This window comes from Zea mays, chromosome 7 (assembly GCF_902167145.1).
Source record: "Zea mays cultivar B73 chromosome 7, Zm-B73-REFERENCE-NAM-5.0, whole genome shotgun sequence".
Classification (NCBI taxonomy): Eukaryota; Viridiplantae; Streptophyta; class Magnoliopsida; order Poales; family Poaceae; genus Zea; species Zea mays.
Genome location: NC_050102.1, coordinates 165,471,366 through 165,492,877, shown reverse-complemented (window position 1 = coordinate 165,492,877; position 21,512 = coordinate 165,471,366). Strand labels below are relative to the sequence as shown.

General features: G+C 43.5%; 2 protein-coding genes across 4 annotated transcripts; one reads left to right on the top strand and one right to left on the bottom strand.

Annotated features, from left to right (window-relative positions):
• Positions 1–8,860: 8,860 nt before the first annotated feature.
• Positions 8,861–11,518, bottom strand: LOC100273559 (uncharacterized). Of its 2 annotated transcripts, none has more exons than XM_008652873.3 (2): positions 10,116–11,518; positions 8,861–9,133 (listed from the first exon to the last, which is right to left on the bottom strand). In XM_008652873.3, the coding sequence occupies exon 1, from the start codon at positions 11,347–11,349 to the stop codon at positions 10,120–10,122; it is 1,230 nt and encodes a 409-aa protein (XP_008651095.1). In that variant the 5' UTR covers positions 11,350–11,518; the 3' UTR covers positions 8,861–9,133; positions 10,116–10,119. The 2 variants fall into 2 exon arrangements, with proteins under 2 accessions (XP_008651095.1, NP_001141449.1); NM_001147977.2 differs by having other exon boundaries at positions 8,891–9,133; positions 10,095–11,367.
• Positions 11,519–16,629: 5,111 nt separating this feature from the next.
• LOC100194349 (PLAC8 family protein) lies at positions 16,630–20,212 on the top strand. 2 transcript variants are annotated; one of them, XM_008652737.3, is made up of 5 exons: positions 16,630–17,013; positions 17,642–17,705; positions 18,905–19,069; positions 19,462–19,527; positions 19,623–20,212. In XM_008652737.3, exons 1-5 carry the CDS (start codon positions 16,709–16,711, stop codon positions 19,848–19,850), a joined length of 828 nt encoding a protein of 275 aa, XP_008650959.1. In that variant the 5' UTR covers positions 16,630–16,708; the 3' UTR covers positions 19,851–20,212. The 2 variants fall into 2 exon arrangements, with proteins under 2 accessions (XP_008650959.1, NP_001132856.1); NM_001139384.1 differs by having other exon boundaries at positions 16,698–17,013; positions 19,462–20,181.
• The last annotated feature ends 1,300 nt before the right edge of the window (positions 20,213–21,512 follow it).

Genomic DNA, 21,512 nt, shown 5'->3' with positions numbered 1-21,512 from the left:
AGATTGAAGAAAGCATTTTCAAGATTTGAAATTTTCTCCCCTTGTCTCAAATGATGTTCCTTTGACTAAAACAAAACTCCCCCTAAATAAAATTCTCCTCTTAGTGTTCAAGAGGGTTTTGCAATTTTTGAAGATACTACTTTCTCCCCCTTTTGAACATAATAAGATGTCAAATTGAAAACTTCATTTTTAAATTTGGTGGTGGTGCGGTCCTTTTGCTTTGGGTTCATACTTTCTCCCCCTTTGGCATGAATCGCCAAAAACGGATACTTGTGAGTGAAATATAAGCCCTTATTCAAACTTTCTCCCCTTTTGGCATACACAAAAATATGAGTGAAGATTATACCAAAGTGGAGAACGAAGCGGAGTACCGGCAAACACAATTTGAGTTGAGTGGAAGCGCCTTCTTTGCCGACTACTCCATTTCCCTTACAATACCTATGGCTAAGCATAAGATGATACTTGAAAACACATTAGTCATAGACATAAAAAGAGATATGATCAAAGGTATATAAATGAGCTATGTGTGCAAGGAATCAATCAAAATTCCTATAATCAAGAATATTTAGCTCATTCCTAAGTTTGGTAAAGGATTGCTCATCTAAAGGCTTGGTAAAGATATCGGCCAATTGATCTTTGGTGTTTATATAGGCTATCTCGATATCCCCCTTTTGTTGGTGATCTCTCAGAAAGTGATACCGAATGGCTATGTGCTTAGTGCAGCTGTGTTCAACGGGATTATCCGCCATGCGGATTGCACTCTCATTGTCACATAGGAGAGGGACTTTGCTAAACTTGTAGCCATAGTCCCTAAGGGTTTGCCTCATCCAAAGCAATTGCGCGCAACAATGGCCTGCGGCAATATACTCGGATTCGGCGGTAGAAAGAGCTACTGAGTTTTGCTTCTTTGAAGCCCAAGACACCAGGGATCTTCCCAGAAACTGACAAGTCCCTGATGTGCTCTTCCTATTAATCTTACACCCTGCCCAATCAGCATCGAAATATCCTAATAAATCAAATGAGGATCCCTTGGGGTACCAAAGACCAAACTTAGGTGTTTGAACTAAATATCTCAAGATTCTCTTCACGGCCCTAAGGTGAACTTCCTTAGGGTCGGCTTGGAACTTTGCACATATGCATACGGAAAGCATAATGTCCAGTCGAGAAGCACATAAATAGAGTAAAGAACCTATCATCGACCGGTATACCTTTTGATCTACGGATTTACCTCCCGTGTCGAGGTCGAGATGCCCATTTGTTCCCATGGGTGTCTTGATGGGCTTGGCATCCTTCATTCCAAACTTGGTGAGAATATCTTGAATATACTTCATTTGGCTAATGAAGGTGCCCTCTTGGAATTGCTTGACTTGAAATCCTAAGAAATACTTCAACTCCCCCATCATAGACATCTTGAATTTTTGAATCATGATCCTACTAAATTCTTCACAAATAGATTTGTTAGTAGACCCAAATATAATATCATCAACATAAATTTGGCATACAAACAAATCATTTTCGATAGTTTTAGTGAATAGAGTAGGATCAGCTTTACCGACTTTGAATCCATTAGTGATAAGAAAATCTCTTAGGCATTCATACCATGCTCTTGGGACTTGCTTGAGTCCATAAAGCGCCTTAGAGAGTTTGTAAACATGGTTAGGATACTCACTATCTTCAAAGCCGGGAGGTTGCTCAACATAGACCTCTTCCTTGATGGGTCCGTTGAGGAAGGCACTCTTCACGTCCATTTGGTAGAGCTTAAAGTCATGGTGAGTAGCATAGGCAAGTAATATTCGAATTGACTCAAGCCTAGCTACGGGTGCATAGGTTTCCCCGAAATCCAAACCTTTGACTTGTGAATACCCTTTGGCCACAAGTCTTGCCTTGTTCCTTGTCACCACACCATGCTCATCTTGTTTGTTGCGGAAGACCCACTTGGTTCCTACAACATTTTGGTTAGGATGTGGAACTAAATGTCATACCTCATTCCTCTTGAAGTTGTTGAGCTCCTCTTGCATCGCCAGCACCCAATCTGAATCTTGAAGTGCTTCCTCTACCCTGTGTGGCTCAATAGAGGAAACAAATGAGTAGTGTTCACAAAAATGAGCAACACGAGATCGAGTAGTTACCCCCTTACGAATGTCTCCTAGGATGGTGTTCACGGGGTGATCTCGTTGGCTTGCTTGGTGGACTCTTAGGTGTGGCGGCCTTGGAACTTGCTCATTCTCCTTGTCTTGATCATTTGCATCTCCCCCTTGATCATTGTCGTCTTCTTGAGGTGGCTCATCTTCTTGATCTTCTTCTTCATCATCTTGAGCCTCATCCTCATCCTGAGTTGGTGGAGATGCTTGCATGGAGGAGGATGGTTGATCTTGTGCTTGAATGGGCTCTTCGGATTCCTTAGGACACACATCTCCAATGGACATGTTCCTTAGCGCGACACACGGAGCCTCTTCATCATCTAATTCATCAAGATCAACTTGCTCCACTTGGGAGCCGTTAGTCTCATCAAACACAATGTCACAAGAAACTTCAACTAGTCCAGTGGACTTGTTAAAGACTCTATATGCCCTTGTGTTTGAATCATATCCTAGTAAAAAGCCTTCTACAGCCTTAGGAGCAAATTTGGATTTTCTACCTCTTTTAACAAGAATAAAGCATTTGCTACCAAAGACTCTAAAATATGAAACATTGGGCTTTTTACCGGTGAGGAGTTCGTATGATGTCTTCTTGAGGATTCGGTGTAGATACAACCAGTTGATGGCGTAGCAAGCGGTGTTGACCGCCTCGGCCCAAAACCGATCCGAAGTCTTGTACTCATCAAGCATGGTTCTTGCCATGTCCAATAGAGTCCTATTCTTCCTCTCTACTACACCATTTTGTTGTGGCGTGTAGGGAGAAGAGAACTCATGCTTGATGCCCTCCTCCTCAAGAAAACCTTCTATTTGAGAGTTCTTGAACTCCGTCCCATTATCGCTTCTGATTTTCTTGATCCTCAAGCCGAACTCATTTTGAGCCCGTCTCAAGAATCCCTTTAAGGTCTCTTGGGTTTGAGATTTTTCCTATAAAAAGAATACCCAAGTGAAGCGAGAATAGTCATCCACAATAACTAGACAGTACTTACTCCCGTCGATGCTTATGTAAGCGATCGGGCCGAATAGGTCCATGTGGAGGAGCTCGAGTGGCCTGTCAGTCGTCAAGATGTTCTTATGTAGATGATGAACACCAACTTGCTTCCCTGCTTGGCATGCGCTACAAATCCTGTCTTTCTCAAAATGCACACTTATTAGTCCCAAAATGTGCTCTCCCTTTAGAAGCTTATGAAGATTCTTCATTCCAACATGGGCTATTCGGCGGTGCCAGAGCCAACCCATGTTAGTCTTAGCGATTAGGCAAGTATCGAGTTCAGCTCTATTGAAATCAACTAAGTATAGCTGACCCTCTAATACTCCCTTAAAAGCTACTGAATCATCACTTCTTCTAAAGACAGTAACACCTGTATCCGTGAAAAGACAGTTGTAACCCATTTTACATAATTGGGAAACAGAAAGCAAGTTGTAATCTAAAGAATCTACAAGAAAAACATTGGAAATAGAGTGGTCAGGTGAAATAGCAATTTTACCCAATCCTTTGACCAAACCTTGATTTCCATCCCCGAATGTGATAGCTCGTTGGGGATCTTGATTTTTCTCGTAGGAGGAGAACATTCTTTTCTCCCCAGTCATATGGTTTGTGCACCCGCTATCGATGATCCAACTTGAGCCCCCGGATGCATAAACCTACAAAACAGATTTAGTTCTTGATTTTAGGTACCCAAACAGTTTTAGATCCTTTGACATTAGATACAAGAACTTTGGATACCCAAACACAAGTCTTTGATCCCTTGTGTTTGCCCCCAACATACTTGGCAACAACCTTGCCTGATTTGTTAGTTAGCATATAGGAAGCATCAAAAGTTCTAAATGAAACATTATGATCATTTGATACTTTAGGAGTTTTCTTCTTAGGCAATTTAGCATGGGTTGATTGCCTAGAACTAGATGCCTCACTCTTATACATAAAAGCATGATTAGGACCAGAGTGAGACTTCCTAGAGTGAATTCTCCTAATTTTGTGTTCGGGATAACCGGCAGGGTATAAAATGTAACCCTCGTTATCCTGAACCATGGGAGCCTTGCCCTTAACAAAGTTGGACAATCTTTTGGACGGGGCATTAAGCTTGACATTGTCTCCTTGTTGGAAGCCAATGCCATCTTTAATGTCAGGGCGTCTCCCACTATAGAGCATGCTTCTAGCAAATTTAAAATTTTCATTTTCTAAGTCATGCTCATTGATTTTGGCAGTTAATGTAGCTATGTGATCATTTTGTTGTTTAATTAAAGCAAGGTGATTATGAATAGCATCTACATTAACATCTCTACATCTAGTACAAATAGTAACATGCTCAACAGAAGATGTAGAGGGTTTGCAAGTATTTAATTCAACAATCTTAGCATGCAAAATATCATTTTCATCTCTAAGATTGGAAATGGAAGCATTGCAAACATCTAAATCCTTAGCCTTAGCAATCAATTTTTTATTTTCAATTTTAAGGCTAGAAAGAGAAGCATTCAATTTGTCAATCTTATCAATTAAATTAGCATTATCATTTCTAAGACTAACAATTGAATCATCATAGACGTCAAGCTTCCCAACTTTAGCAATTAAATTGGCATTCTCATTTCTAAGGTTGGAAATAACATCATGGCAAGTGCTTAGCTCACTAGTTAATTTTTCATTTTTCTCAACTTCCTAAGCATAAGCATTTTTAACTTTTAACATGTTTTTTGTTCTCTTTAATTAGGAAGTCCTCTTGGCTATCCAAGAGTTCATCCTTATCATGAATAGTGCTAATCAACTCATTTAATTTTTCCTTTTGTTGCATGTTTAAGTTGGCAAAGAGAGTAAACAAATCATCCTCATCATCACTAGAATTGGCCTCATCACTAGATGTTGCATATTTAGTGGAGGATTTGGATTTCACCTTCTTCTTTTTGCCATCCTTTGCCATGAGACATTTGTGGCCGACGTTGGGGAAGAGGAGCCCTTTGTTGACGGCGATGTTGGCGGCGTCCTCGTCGGAGGAGGAGTCGGTGGAGCTCTCATCGGAGTCCCACTCCCGACAAACATGGGCGTTGCCGCCCTTCTTCTTGTAGTATCTCTTCTTTTCTCTCCTCTTTCCCTTCTTGTCGTTGCCCCTGTCACTATCACTAGATAATGGACATTTTGCAATAAAATGACCGGGCTTACCACACTTGTAGCACACTTTCTTGGAACGGGGCTTGTAATCCTTCCCCTTCCTTTGTTTGAGGATTTGACAGAAGCTTTTTATAATAAGCGCCATCTCCTCATTGTCGAGCTTGGAGGCGTCGATGGGGATTCTACTTGGAGTAGAATCTTCTTTCTTCTCCTCCGTTGCTTTGAATGCAACGGGTTGTGCTTTGGGTATGGAGGAGGATGCGCCTTGCTCGATGATCTTTTTGGAGCCTTTGATCATTAGCTCAAAGCTCACAAATTTACCTATCACTTCCTCGGGAGACATTATTTTGTATCTAGGATCACCACGAATTAATTGCACTTGAGTAGGATTAAGAAAAACTAGTGATCTTAGAATAACCTTGACCATCTCATGGTCATCCCATTTGGTGCTCCCGAGGTTGCGCACTTGGTTCACCAAGGTCTTGAGCCGGTTGTACATCGCTTGTGGCTCCTCCCCTTGGTGAAGCATGAATCGACCGAGCTCCCCCTCGATCGTCTCCCTTTTGGTGATCTTGGTCACCTCATCTCCTTCGTGCGCCGTTTTGAGTACATCCCAAATCTCTTTGGCGCTCTTCAACCCTTGCACCTTGTTATACTCCTCTCGACTTAGAGAGGCGAGGAGTATAGAGGTAGCTTGGGAGTTGAAGTGCCGGATTTGGGCAACTTCGTCCGAATCGTAGTCCTCATCCCCTGCGGATGGTACCTGTACACCAAACTCTACAACGTTCCAAAATACTAGTGTGGAGTGAGGTTAGGTGATGCCTCATTTTGTCACTCCACATGTTATAATCTTCACCGTCAAAAACCGGTGGTTTGCCTAATGGAACAGAAAGTAATGGAGTACGTTTAGAAATGCGAGGGTAGTGTAGGGGAATCTTACTAAACTTCTTGCGCTCATGGCGCTTAGAAGTTACGGATGGCGCGTCGGAGCCGGAGGTCGATGGCGATGAAGAGTCGGTCTCGTAGTAGACCACCTTCCTCATCATCTTCTTCTTTTCGCCACTCCGATGCGACTTGTGTGAAGGAGATTCCTTATCCTTCCCCTTATTGCGGGACTCTCCCGATGGAGCCTTCCCATGGCTTGTAGCGGGCTTGTCGCCGGTCACCATCTCCTTCTTGGCGTGATCTACTGACATCACTTCGAGCGGTTAGGCTCTAATGAAGCACTTGGCTCCGATACCAATTGAAAGTCGCCTAGAGGGGGGTGAATAGGGCGAATCTGAAATTTTCAAAGTTTAAGCACAACTACAAGCCGGGGTTAGCGTTAGAATTAAATTCGAGTCCGAGAGAGAGGGCAAAAACAAATCACAAGCAAATAAAGAGTGTGACACGGTGATTTGTTTTACCGAGGTTCGGTTCTTTCAAACCTACTCCCCGTTGAGGTGGTCACAAAGACCGGGTCTCTTTCAACCCTTTCCCTCTCTCAAACGGTCACTTAGACCGAGTGAGCTTCTCTTCTCAATCAAACGGGACACTAAGTCCCCACAAGGACCACCACACAATTGGTGTCTCTTGCCTTGGTTACAATTGAGTTGATCACAAGAAAGAAAAGAAGCAATCCAAGCGCAAGAGCTCAAATGAACACAAGTCACTCTCTCACTAGTCACTATTTGATTTGGAATGAACTTTGGACTTGGGAGAGGATTTGATCTCTTTTGTGTGTCTTGTATTGAATGCTATAGCTCTTGTAAGGTATAGGAAGTCTGAAAACTTGGATGCTATAAATGGTGGGGTGGTTGGGGTATTTATAGCCCCAACCACCAAACTAGTCGTTTGGTGGAGGCTGCTGTCGAATGGCGCACCGGACAGTCCGGTGCGCCATCGGACACTGTTCGGTGCGCCAGCCACGTCACCCGACCGTTAGGGTTCGGCCGTTGGAGCTTCTGTCTTCTGGGTCACCGGACAGTCCGGTGTTGCACCGGGCAGTCACTGTACACTGTCCGATGCGCCTTCTGGCGCTGCTCTGACAATGGCGTGCACTGTAGCGCATTGAATGCGTTTTGTAGACGACCGTTGGCGCGAAGTAGTCGTTGCTCCGCTGGCACACCAGACAGTCCAGTGTTACACCGGACAGTCCGGTGAATTATAGCGGAGCGGCCTCCAGAATTCCCGAGACTGGCAAGTTTGGAGTTGGATTCTCTGGTGCACCGGACACTGTCCGGTGTGCGACAGTCCGGTGCGCCAGACCAGGGCTGCCTTCGGTCTAACTTTGCTCCCTTTGTTTGAACCCTTTCTTTTGACTTGTATTGGTTTGTTGTGAACCTTTGGCACCTGTAGAACATATTTTCTAGAGCAAACTAGTTAGTCCAATAATTTGTGTTGGGCAATTCAACCACCAAAATTCTTATTGGAAAAGGTTTGACCCTATTTCCCTTTCACAATGGCTAAGCTAGAGCCGCGAATATCCTAATGCCATTGAGTGTACATGAATGGATTTAGGTGGTGACCAAGAGATGAAAATGAGATACTAATCACTGAAATTTCAAAATTTCCGTGGTGCCAGTGGGTGGGTCTATCTAGCTTCGCCCATGGCTGGATGGTCTACTCCCCTCCCACGTGTTGATGAGGAAGACGTCGACAACTCGTTGTGCTGCTGACGGACGTTGGCTTAGCAAGGTGTGTGGGAACTCATATTGCACATAGATCCACAGAAGAAACTTATCTCTCTGCACGTTCGGGAACTCCATATTGATAATTGTTAGAGTAGGGATGACAATAGATTTAGCATTGGTTGGTTTCGTCGATTCAATGTGTTCTTGGTGCGATCAAGATTATACTAGTTTTGTTGATGTATAAGCCTAATTATCATCAATAAGCCAGATTAGCACATATTCGGACACAGGAGCCCGAGGAACACCAGGAGCTCGTGGATATTGCCACTTTGACACGATCAAGAGAGGACTGAGAGGTCGTCTTTGCCAATTGGAATTGTTCAAAGGCAAAATGTTACTAAACCAGCCTTTATTTTTTAAAAAAAAGTTGTATAGCATCGTCTTGTATTAAAAACATGTTTAAAACCCCTATAGCTAATGGTTAACGAGCTAATAAACTAATGATTAACTATGAGTTATCTAACAATTAGCTAGGATATGAATTAGAGGTGTTTGAAACATCTACATCTAATTTTAACACTTAATTAATAGTTTTAGAAGTTTCAAATAGGACCTAACTCATGTCCTCTTGCTCTTCTGTGTGAGCAGAGTTACAAGATGGAAATACCTATGCTTGTGACTGGATTGTGCTTCTGTATTTTTTCTCTCGTACTAAAGAGACAAGAGTTCTACCCTTTTACCCTCTCATCGCTGGAAGGGAAGGTAAAGAGAAAGGGTCTCGCGTGCGGCTATTCAAGAGACGGGCAACTGAAAAGTTTTTAACCGGAGTTGAAACTCCCGCGGTTAACGAATGCTAAAAATTAACACAATCACACCATGCCTCGCCCGCTCGCCGCCTGCCTACCACGCCCGGCCGGCGGCGACATGCGTGCGTGGCACACATTTGTTCGTTTCTTAACATCTCAAATTAGGTGGAATAATTTCCACCATATAAGTGAAGCCAACGATCCTTAGAATTCCAATTCGGTACTATTTGTATTGTCCACAATTAGACACCATAGAGTTTATTGATTTATCAAATTTAAATGAGTCTAGCCCATAATAAATCCAAAAGGTGCTGTATCATCTCTCTAAACAACCACTCTAAACAACCAGCATGGCAACAGCTATAGACTGGTAGCCATGAGGATGTGGAAATCTGGGATACAATCTAACAGTTCATACACGAAGCTCACACGCAATCATTTGAGCCTTGAGGGCAAGGATGCTGCGCTGGCCATAAGCTGATACAAAGAAGGCAATAAATCAGGGGCATGTGTTTCACACATTCATTCAAAACAATAGGAGCAAGCAAGAGCAAACAATATTTCGATCTTAAATCGTACTTAGATATAGTACTTTTTAATTGGTTATTAGGAGAAAAAAAGGAAAATAAAAAATAGCTATGACAGAAATTTTGGTAAATGCATATGAAACTTGGGCAACGATTGCTATGCAAGCAGTCCTTCTTTGCATGCGTGCAAGCAAACCATTTGGTACATTAGATTACGATCCAAACACAGACAACCATGGTTTGTTAGGGTTTTTTTATAAAGATTATTGAGCTGGTAGTAGAAGGGTTTAAATGTTAAAATGACCTATGGTTGGATCACGATCTAATGGGCTAGATGGTTTGTTTGCATGCTTGTAAAGAAGGACTGCTTGCGTAGCAATCGTTGCCGTGAAACTTGCACCCCGACAGAAATAGTTGAGCACAAAGAAAGGACTCATCATGAAGTTTTCTTGTTTCATATGGACAAACTGAAAACGTCTTCGTCTTCAAGAATAGAGTTGAGAGATTCTAACTGCACAAAGCCTGCTCTCAGAATGACCATACGCGGCGTACCAAATTAATTCATAACAATGACCAGGGATGGAGCCAGAATTTTTTTAAGAGAGACTGAACTAAACCACTGTAGTATAGAAGTCTCTTTTACACACATTTAAAGTTTAGAGGAGGCTCCTGCTATGTGGTAGATATATTACCAATAATGCATGACAGGGACGATTATCTTTCATTTCACTGACGATCATCAAATAGAAACGTTAATGGTTCCATCTATGTGGTAAGAAAAGCTACAAACCACATAAACAATAAAACAACACTACTAAAATTTGAATAGACAAGATTGTCCGTTTGTCACTAACAAATTTACCATGTCAATAGGAATAGCATGAGAAAGAAGAAGGATGTGGATACATTACATGTTTGTGGAAGGAGTTTACCCATTTAGATACTCTGTGGCGACAGGGATGGTGGGAAGTTGGTATATACGTAGGCACGCATAATGTGGTGGTTCAATTCGCACACCCTCTCAAGCTGCAAAGTCTTGGTGTCCATGGAAAAACATTCCAAGTCTTCTATCACTGCCGATGAGCTTACATGCACCCCTGCTAAGCTTAGGTGTTCAGGAAACCTTAGCAGGAGCGTGTACCTCTCCATCGCACCCCTGATGTAATACCGAAATCCAGGATCCAGCGGAATTATCTTCTCCACCTGCCACTGGTTGGAATTGGAACCGTCGGCATCGTCTCGCCTTACAGTATAATGGAGGCTAACTGCACCATCTGCAACGTGGTCGCGGAGCGCCAACATCCCAACCCTGCCTTCCCCTGCTTCCACAACTGCGATCTGTCGCCTATGGCAGCTAGGTGGGACGTCAGCGATGGAGAATTCCATCCTCCCAGCGTCAAGCACGAGCAACTTGTCTCGCCAATCCATAACCCAGTAGAAGCAGCCGCGAGCGTACTGGCGGCCGGAGAACGTAGGGCTCCTTGACGACACGCCCAGGCCGGCCATCAGGTCGCGCCAGGCCATGGACGCGACGGCTCGCCATTCCCCAGTGGTGGAAGAGAAGGCGAAGGCGACCAGCTTGGCTTTGCACTGCACCATACAGATCACTTCGAACGACGTCTCATCCTCTCCGTCGGCGCCGTGGGGGACGAGGAAGGGCTCGCACCAGCGGTCGAACTCCAAGCGGAGCGGGTGCTCCACCGCTGTGGCCAGGTCGACGGGGACCGGGGGGAGCAGGACGCAGCGCCGGTGCAAGGGGTCGCACACCGCTATCTCCGTGAAGACCTGCGGCTCGTCGCCTCTGTCCTCGGGGGAGCGGTCGAGGAGGACGCGGCCGTCGCGGACGTCGCGGACGACCCAGCCGCGGCCCGTGGAGGAGGCGGGTAGGAACGAGAAGGAGAAATCCGCTGCGAGCGAGACGGCCCGCGCCGCGGGGGCGGATGCGTGGGGCGGGAGCGCCGGGTGGAAGCCGTTGTGGTCGAGGAAGCCGAGGAGAGGCGCGGGGTGGAGCGAACGGTACCGGCGGAGGAACGCGCGGTCGGCGACGAGGCGGCGGAAGGGGACGCAGGCGGCTGCGGTGCGAACGAGGTCGGCCGGCTCCGCAAGGCGGAGGAAGATGTCCGACAGGAGGTCGTCGGTGAGCAGCGCCGGCGAGGCCATGTCCATGTCGTGGGCGGGCAGCGGGAGAGAGGGGGCTTGGGGGTTGCTGGGAAATCGGGATCGACGGTCATTTCAAATTTATGGGCCGGTTCGTTGTTCTGAATAAGTCAACGATGGCGCTCGGTAGTTGATTGTTGAAAGGGAATTTTGAGCCAGGTCAAATCTCATCTCAGCCCACCTGATCCCAGTATCCCACACGACTCGGCCTACTCACTTCTTGGCTGAATGGCCCTACGGATTTTGGTGGCCTTTTATGGTCTGGTTTAGCCTAGAAATGCTCAAGACTGAGTGAAGACCAACAGATAATTCAGAATGTAATTGCTTGTTATGGATGTAACAGTGTTGTCCACTTAGACCATGTTTGTTTCATTTCAAAATTATATAATCCAACTTATAAATTATATAAGCATCTAATGACCTACTTATGAATTATCATAATATAGATATCCAGATTATATAATCCACCTAATAATTTATGTTGTTTGTTTGTCTCTTAATTTATTTAAAATGGATTATATAATCTCGAGGGTAAATAAATATGGTCCTAGATGTTTTGTAGCTCTGCCTTCGCTATATATGCAACGATCATGTTGGTGTCATTGTGTCGATCTAGCGATACTCTCCCTATGCGCTTGTCGGACGGTCTGCGCTTGAGGCTCAGACGGTTCTCATATGTGCATAAAGTTTTCTTCAAAGCACAGGACCTAAATCTCGCCTCGTGGAAGGGATTCCGTCGGGAGGAAAGATCTAGGGGGTTGTTCTGGGGTCGGCAAGCCACCCAAAACGCCTTTAGACGACATCATGCCGAAGAGAGGTGAAAAAATAGGTCGACGAAGACTAATACTAGGGCTAGACTAAAGCTGGATTACTCCTACCTCTAAGAAATAGCAAGAACATTGAAAATAAAGTAAATATGGTAAATAAGTATGATTGGATCGATTGTGGGGTGCCAATCGGTCGTACCCATCGTTTATATAAGGGAAAATTCTAGATCCGTTACTAGTCAGTTACCGAGTTAATTCTGCAGAGTTTGCAAATAAATCCCGCAAGAAACAAGCTACTCTAATCGATTCCGCGTACGTACAGACCATCTGTGCTGCCACCGCGAACTATCCGAACCATAGACCGGCTGTAGATTTCAGTGCTCAATAGATTGTATCATATGTTCAAATATGTCTTAAAACTGAACTCCGTGCCGTGGCTAAAACTTGTTATTCAAAATGTGACGTTGCGTTGGATTTGGATTGGGAAATATGGTCACGTCTTTGAGTTTGGATTAGAAGCACGTAGACATCAAAAGTGGCCCCGTTGGATGGGATGGCCAATGAAAAAACTGAGATTTTAACTTAGGGTTAGTTTGGTAACTCATATTTTTCTAAAAAATTATATATATTTTTAAAAATAGTTTTTTTAAAAAAAAATCACTTACGAAACGTTTTGATTTATTCATTATGGAAAAATTAAAATTTACTAAATAAAGTAATCTATCTAGCTTGGAATTTAACATTCCACCACTTTCCAAAGTTCAGATATAAGTTTAACTCAAATTAATAGGATTGAGGATGATAAATGATTTTATGTATCAATAGAATTTATTTCTACTCTATAGCTTATAGGACGCTCTTCGGTTTACTTCTCTATAAAAAAATATAGCACATAAATATCTTCAACATCTTACTAATATTAGTATATAAATATATTTTATATAAAACCGAATTAGCTTAATTAATATTTGTATAAATTACTATTATTATAATGGAATTTAATTAAGGATCCAAACAAAGTGTTAGAAAAATAGTGTTGCCAAATTAGCCGTCAATGTTAGATATGCATAGATATACATAAAGCAAGGGTGTTGGTCGTGGTTTAGTGGCCACCGAGGTATCACCGTTGGAGCATTATATACTTCATCCGTTCCAAAATTATATCCATTTTAACTCTGGATTGTTATATCTATATTTAAATAGACAACGATAAATCTAGACACATATATAAAACATATGTATTAAGTATTGTATAAGTTCTCTTGACGCGGATCGGGACGCCAATCATTAAGAGTTGTTCCGCTTGACGAGCTCTATGCGGCGACGCGGATAGTCCGTGGCCTAGGCTGTACGATCAACGACCTGGCAGTAGGAGCGGGTTTCCCTACATCAAGCCGGACGGTCTACGCCTTGTGATGGGAAGGTCCGCGTGTGTGTAGGGGCGGCGACGTTCGCCAACAGCACATAGATCCCGCCTCCCGGGAGGCACCCCGTTAAGGAAGAGTGATTCTAGGGTTTGTATTGGGATCGATAGGTCATCTAAGACACTCTAGACGACGTAGAGTCGAAGAGAAGTGAAAATCGAGATGAATACTATGATACTAGCTACTCATAGGGAAAAAGTAAAGTAACGGAAGATATATTGATTTTGGTTCGATTGTTGGTGCCCACAATCGACCGTACACCTTCATATATATAGGAGGATGTATAGACTCGTTCCTAGATGTTTCTCAACAGAATCCATGGGTTTTAGATGGATAAACATGCACAAAAAATAGGTTATTCACGCCTAATTTATCTTATCTAATTGCGGGACGTCCACGCCTAAGGGTGGACTGTCCGTGGCCCGAACCGTTCGGTCGTGTCTAGTGCCATAAATAATGCTCAATATATTTATTAAAAATCTCAAAAGAAATATTAATTTGGGACCGAGGGAGTATGTGATTTTGATGACCGCCTTGTGGAATCGTGATTTTATAATGAGAAATTACATAGACAGGAAGCGCGTTAAAATTTACATTTAAATAGACAGTATTAAAAGTAATATTACCCAAATACCATAAAATTATTATTTGGATACTGCACCTATATTTGTACATGTGCTACCTATGCTTAGCACAAGTTATTATTTCTATGACTAGATATTATGCTATTTCTAGCACCTTATTCGTATGTATACTCTATAAACAGTACAATTTACAGTATAGAACAGTGAAAAACAATATTTTTGAATAAACTTTGGATGACTAATACACACGACTTGAAAAAAACGTAGATAGTCGTGGACTATTGCCAATGCATGTTAGAAGTGGGGTTAGTTTACTTTATCTTGAGCACGCAGGCTGCGAATGATTTGCTTGAACGGCCCCTATATGTGATGCGTCATCCATGTGTACGTGTAAGAAATTAATATCGAAAGGAAATCCAGCAACGCTGCATCGCACTAATATATCTATACAGTATTACAGATAGAGGCAAAGGTAGCCGCACTACGGATGGCGCACGGTGCACGCCAGGGATTTGCCGTCCCTTTCCGAGCGCACTTCCTTGCGGCACGACATCCCTTGTTCTTGCTTGGTGTATTTCCCTTCTTGCCGACTACTATTACCGTGGGCCGGCCGTGGCTGCTTGTTTATTTTTTAATCGTTGCTATGGGTACTTGCGATTGTGCATCCCGCCACTCAAAATTCAGGCACTAACGTTTGTCTCTATGGCATCGGGAAGATGCATATTCCAAGGTGTGACAACATGCATCAAGAGTAGCCATTGCTGGTTCCACTTTATCCATGATTAAATGATTTGAACAAAGAGAAGTAGATGTATCTGCTAAACTAAGGTGTTGTTTGTTTTACATAAATATAAACATATAATGTTAAATCATGCTTGTTTAAGTTCAACCATAATCAGATACGATACTGAAAACGCATAACTTCTCATTTAAACTTATTACCGTTATGAATCATTACTATTGCCATTTATGTTACCGTCTATGAACCATACAACACCTAAAGGTATAGATGACCATTTCACTTCAATCTTCCATTGGGAAAATCTTTCTTGCTCAAGGTGCATCGCATCATGCGTTAGACAACACGTCATAGAATCGAGGGAATGTCATTTCATAGTAAAATAAAATCTTACTTGTATCTTCCATAAAACTATATGAACTAGGATATACCATATTACCTAAGGAAGTTACTGGCTATTAATAGTACACAAATACTATGTAATATATTGCATTCTAAAAATTTCAAGAAAAAGCTCAAATTGTGGATATACATGTGCATCATTCTCCTCAAATCATGGTTTTCTTTCTAATAGACTTTGTCAATCCACATATAGTCATTATATAGAATACACTGTATTTAGAATATATTTTTTAAAACACACTATATTTCATGATAGATGGACAGGGTATATGTAACATATCATCTTCAACATGGGACTCCGTGCACAACTGTCACATATTACAGTTTTTTTTTTGTGTTGTAAAGATTATTACGCATCAAACAAAGATTACACGCCATGTGGTATAGAGATTCACACTGCTTATCACCGACTAGGTATTGAAATGACAAGCTAATAAATGCATTGCTCTATGATGCAGATGCATACTTCAACTTGCTCCCCACATTTGAAGCTTAAATTACAAGATTTTCTAAAGTCAAGTTGATGATGATGTGATAGTAATAGACCATTCTGCTTCACCCTTAATTATGAAGTCACTTATATTTATTCTATTCACTAATTTTTAAAAAATATATCAAATTATGTATATCAAAATTAATTTCATATAAATTTTTTTAAACCAGTTTGATGCTACAAACTTGGTAAAAGAGGACTTCGCTCAAAGTTAAAGTGTAATAAATTTTGAAAAAGTAGGGAGCATAAACTAGGACCTCCATGCTGTACATTCTATTATGGACGTCCAGTTTGGCATTACTAAATTATATATTTTTTGCTTGCCTAAAATGCAAAGCATGAGCGCCGACCGAATTTAGGGTCACCAAAGAAACCAAAACCGGGCGAAGTTTAGCTGATGCAAGTTTTCAGGTACACATTTGGTGCCCCCGAAGCGGCGTCTGGTCCTGGTCGGCTGCCGCCGCCTGTTCGTGGGCCGTGAAGGCGTGTCCGCAGGAGTAGATAGGAACGCAGCCACCTACTCCCGCTGACACATGGCCCCCACTGACCCGACACCAGTCTGGCGGGCCGTCCCAACCACCTCTAAACTACTCCAATCACGCGCGCGCGGCGTTCCCCGGGACCCGGGTAATCGCCCGTTTTAACCAGCACACCCGTCCCTACCTGTTTTACTAATACTAACTGATACATGGGCCCGGCAAACAAACGCGTACCTGGTCCTCGTCATGGACCCACCCGTCGGTGGGTGAGGCCGTATGGAAGCTGATGCGTCATGTATGTCGAAGCGCACCCCAAGATTTACCGATCCAAATGTGCGCTTCCCTCCCTCTCGTAATCGAAGGCGATTTTATTAGACGTTAAAAACCCGACGCGATACGGAACCCCTGCAACTAAGCGGAAAGCTTCAAAGGGAGGGAGGGAGGGAGGGACAGGGAGAGCCAGAGAGGAGGGAGAAGAAAATGGTCGCGGCGGCGGCGGAGGTGTCGACGGCGGCGACGGCTAGCAGTAGCCCCCCGGCGGAGGAGGGGGAGCGGCGGGACGAGAGCGAGAGCGACGGGGAGATGGCGGGGCTGGCGGCCGTGCTGGACTTCGACATGCTGTGCGCGTCCGTGGCGCTGTCGGCGGAGAGGAGGAAGGCCGGCGCGGCGCTGGCGGGCGCGGCCGGCGACTGCGGCGGTGGAGGCGGAGGGGTGCAGAGGATGTGGGAGGGCGACGTCGTGCTGGATTGCCTAGACGACCGGCGAATCGCGCTCGAGACGTCCTGGTAGGTGGAACTAACTCTTCTTCACCGTTATTTCATACAGCTGTTACGGTAATGGTTCTAGTTGGGAGGATCTTGTCGTGTTGGTTGAGGGAACAGAGCTCGGTTGTTGGGCGTTTCATTGAAGGCGGATTCCTTCTTTTTTTTTGAAACATCCCTTTTCCCCCTTCTAATACGGTGCGGATTTGGGAGCGAAGGTGGTGGTTCTTCATCCAGAGTTTTATAAATGGACGAATACTGTTTGAAATGGCAACCTTGCTTAGTAATTTCGGCGACGCTTTTCATGCAGAGGAGGCAGCTCCTCCACTGATATTTGTCAGAATTCTTTGCTCAAATTTTAGGCTCTCTTCAAATGGCATCCGCCAGAATTTAGTGACGAATTGGATTTTCGACAGTTCTATTGCTTCAGTTGTCAATGCAAAATCTTTATATGTTTTAAAATGAATTGATACCATTACCAATAGGGAACATTCCCCAAAACGATGTCGTAGCCTCTGCTTTTACGTTATTCTAGTGTTTTGTGCAAAAATATTCCACCTTTCTTTGTTATACAACATTTTCCTTCGTCAACTATGACTAAACTTTGCTGCGATTCGTTTTAAAGCTACTGTTTTCTTGCAACTGTTTGCAGCTGCCCATGCTACCGGTTTGGTAAGAACATGCGGAGAGCCAATCTCGGATCTTGCTTCCTTCAGGTACAGATAACCTATTATAACCTATTCACCAGAGAACGAGCGTATTTAGTGCATTTTCTGCTGTTACTTTAGTGTCCAAAAGTTGTAGTCTTATTGCTGTACAGGTATGTTGTGTAAGCTTCAAGTGACTACGTTTCTTGTTGCCTTCCTAATAAGGCGTGAAATGCAAGCAGCCACCATGTTATTTGGACAGCCTAGGAAAGCTGCTATTTTCAGCCTTGTGCAGTTGTGCCTATACCATGTAGTGCTTGGTGTGTAGCTTGTTTGAGTTGACCTGGCATTTTGAACAGCATTTTGGATAATCCCTTATTCCTGTGGTATGTCTTAGACCTGGTCTAACTTAGTGACCTGTCTTTTTTATTTGACGCTGCATAGAGTGTATGTTCGAGTAAAATGTGCGCCTGTCATTCGAAATATTCTATGTTGGAGGAATCAGACTGCACGTTGGACTTGCTGGACAGATTGGTGCCAGTATATTTTACTCACTTTAACTACTCTGCCAGCCTTGAAAGACCAACTTGATTTTATCTTTAGCTCAGTCAGTGCTTCTTTCACAAAAGTGTTGTTGGAGTTTCTCATTTCATCTGATTCAACATCAATTGTATGCAATACTATATTGAATTATATGGTCAATTTGTTATGCTTAACAAAGTGATGAAAGGAGCTTATAGTCTTCTTCAACATGTCTCCTTTCATATATATTAAGGGTGCTGATGAATCTCCGTTCTCGCCTAAACTGGATGGTTCTAACCTCTCTGTCTGCTATATACAACCATAGTTGTGGTGTTATGACAATATTGTTACCAATGATTTTAAGGGCCTGTTTGGATGCTTGTGGCAAACAGTTTGCCGGCTAATTTTAGCACCTTACCTTCAAACAAGCCGGCTAACAAATTGACTAATTGTTAGCCGGAGGGCTGGCAAACTGTTTGCCCATTAGCCATTTGACCTTGCTAATGGGTCTAATAGATCGTATAAAGAGAAAAAGACATCTATTAGCCAAGTCTCCAAACATACCCTGGTTAATTTTTGCTAGCTAATTATTAGCCACTGGCAAACAATAAGCCAGCAGGATACAAACAGGGCATAAGTTTTCTCTGTTTATCACAGGTTTATTTGAGTGTAGCTCCCTACTATGTTGTTAATTTTAATGTCTTACTCTTATTCACCCTGCTGATGCTACATGAAATTTCTTTCAGGGAATGGTTTACTGCATTCTGTTGGCTGCTGTCCTAATCAGCCTAATTGCCTTTTCTGTAACAAGGCATCATATATATTTATATATGGGAATCGGCTCTGTCCTCTTGATAGCCATCTATACTGGTTATTTCCGGAGAAGAATCAGGAAGCAATTCAACATTCGGGCAAGTATTTCTTGGGATAGCTAGTTTTCAGATATAGTATTCAGAAAGTTTCCTGTTTACTGCAAGAGTCAAGATGTAGCGTTTATTGCAGTTGCTCCAGTGCCCATCTTTTCTAGAATTGTACCATCCTTGACGCCCTTGTGCAAATTGTTGCACCATTTTGCAAAGCTAAAAGTCTAAAATGAAAGTAACTGAAACTTGGAGGTATATCGATGGTTAGGTACAATCAAGGCCGTACCTATCAACATAAGTATGCTGCCAACATGGGAGTAATATTAGTGTACTTTAATTCTAGAACTGCAGGCATGAAATTCTAGGGAGATGCCATTCACATTGGCAGGGAGTCTTCATTCTGATAAAGCTGACGATTCACCCTTTTGTACTTGTTACAGGGTACTGAGAGCAGTCTGGACGATTGTGTTCTCCATCTCATATGTCCTTGCTGTACGCTGTGCCAGGTTATATCTGCAAAAGCCCCTATCTGCATCCCAATATTGCTACCTTCCTATGTTTGGCCATTGTAAAACTCAACTGTAATGTCTTATGAATTCAGGAGGCTAGAACTTTGGAGATGAATAATGTCCAGTGTGGTGTCTGGCATGGCCGAGGTGATACCATTTGTTTAGGGAGCAACGGTGCAGGAAACAAGGCTTTCGCTGCCCTGAACAAGGCCTCTCTCGTGCCTGTAAAGTCCCCGGGGCTGTGTGGCATGGATAGATCGTCAAGCGCAGCTGACGAGCAGCAGCCGCTTGTCCCACCGGACCAACTGGAGCAGGTTTAGGTATTCTCTGTCGCCACGACCTCTGCACTTTCCTAGAAGGGCTTGGACAGCGCCGACGGAAAAAAAAAATCGTCCTCTGCCGGATTATTAGGCGCCTGCATCTGCATCCATTGGTCCCGAGAACTGGACTTTGCAGCTACCGTACATGGGTGATGGGCGCAGTCGACCTGCTGCTGGCTGCTGCTGTTGTAAAATTCAGTGATAGATTTTCTCTTGCAGTCGAATTGTTTAGGTCGAAGACTGTATCTTCATAATGTCACGACACGTGCTCAGGCCTTTTGCCTGAATCCAACTGTAAATTTCAGATCCAATCTAGCAGTTCGAGTTACATAGACAGGAATGAGATGGTAATGTTCTTTTCACCGGCCGTGCTTGCTCCCTGTATCTTTCATACGCTGCCCCTTGTCGTTCCTGTTCTCAGGAGCTTGATTAACACTGTTTTCTTTACGAAACGTCATTTTCCGTCACAGTTTGTGCACAAGAACGTTCTAGCAGGAACTGCCTTCCTAGAAACATCACAGGGCTAACACTCTGAACTGCACTCCAGCACAAGAGGCGACCTGAAATCTGATTCACGTTCAGAAGGCATTTGCTGGAGATCTCAGAAACATGTGCCTTTTTTTCTTTGGTCAGTACAATTATTGAAACGGGTTATCCTGACAAAAGCCCTGCGAAGTTGCAGACCAGCTTGGAGGGTGTCTGTCTCTATCTGCCTTTTCTCAATTTCTTTTTTCCGCTCAGTGTGGGGTGGCCTTTTGAGTTGTTTAAACATAATTCTGCGGGATGAGGAAGGTGGGCCGTGGGCGTGGGCTCTGGAGTCTGGAGTGTGGGTAGTGGTTTCCCTTTTGCTAACCGAACCATCATTGGCGTCTCACGCTAGAAAAAATACGTTTGCGTGTGCTTCTCTACGTGTGTGTCCACGGACTATCGACATCTTTAGTTCACAGGGGGCTGCTTTTTTGAATTATTCTTTTGTCTCCAGATCAATCATTGTGTCTACTTTGTCATGACAGCCTATTTTGGATTTTCCACTCTCGCTTTTCCTTCACTTGACTGACAATGGTGTTTTGAAGTCTGAACATACTAGCGCCACTCTCAGGTACATCGTGAGCAGTTATCTTGCGAGGTCCAAAAAAGAAATGAAAATATATAGATATCAGTGAAACCCAGTTATTAACAGTTATCTTGCAAAATTCAGAACAAAAAAAATGTATAAAGAGCACTGTAGATCGATATTAAGATTCACCGCGTGATCCTCGTTTGGAACGCAGATACAACGTGCTGGTTGCTGTTAAACTGGCGCGCGGTTTGCTGCAAACAATATGAGACGGCCATCCGCCTGCATTTTTTTCGTATAATATTCTGACGACGCACGGGACAAGGTCTTCGCCGATGAAGCAAAAGTGCACCTGAACCTGATTCTCTTCGTCCGTTCATGCATGGCTCCACCGCGTGCTATTCTGATGCAAAAGTGGCCAACTGGCCATTGAAAACGCTCAGGTGCATGTTGACTTTAAGCCCGTACGCATTCATGTGAAACCGCGCGCCTAGAATCTTTCAAATAAAAGAAAAAGGAAATCATGCGTGTGTTCTTAAGCCGCGTTTAGCGTGTCCCGAGTGCGTGCGTGCATGCACTCCACGAGGCCGCCACACATGGTCGTG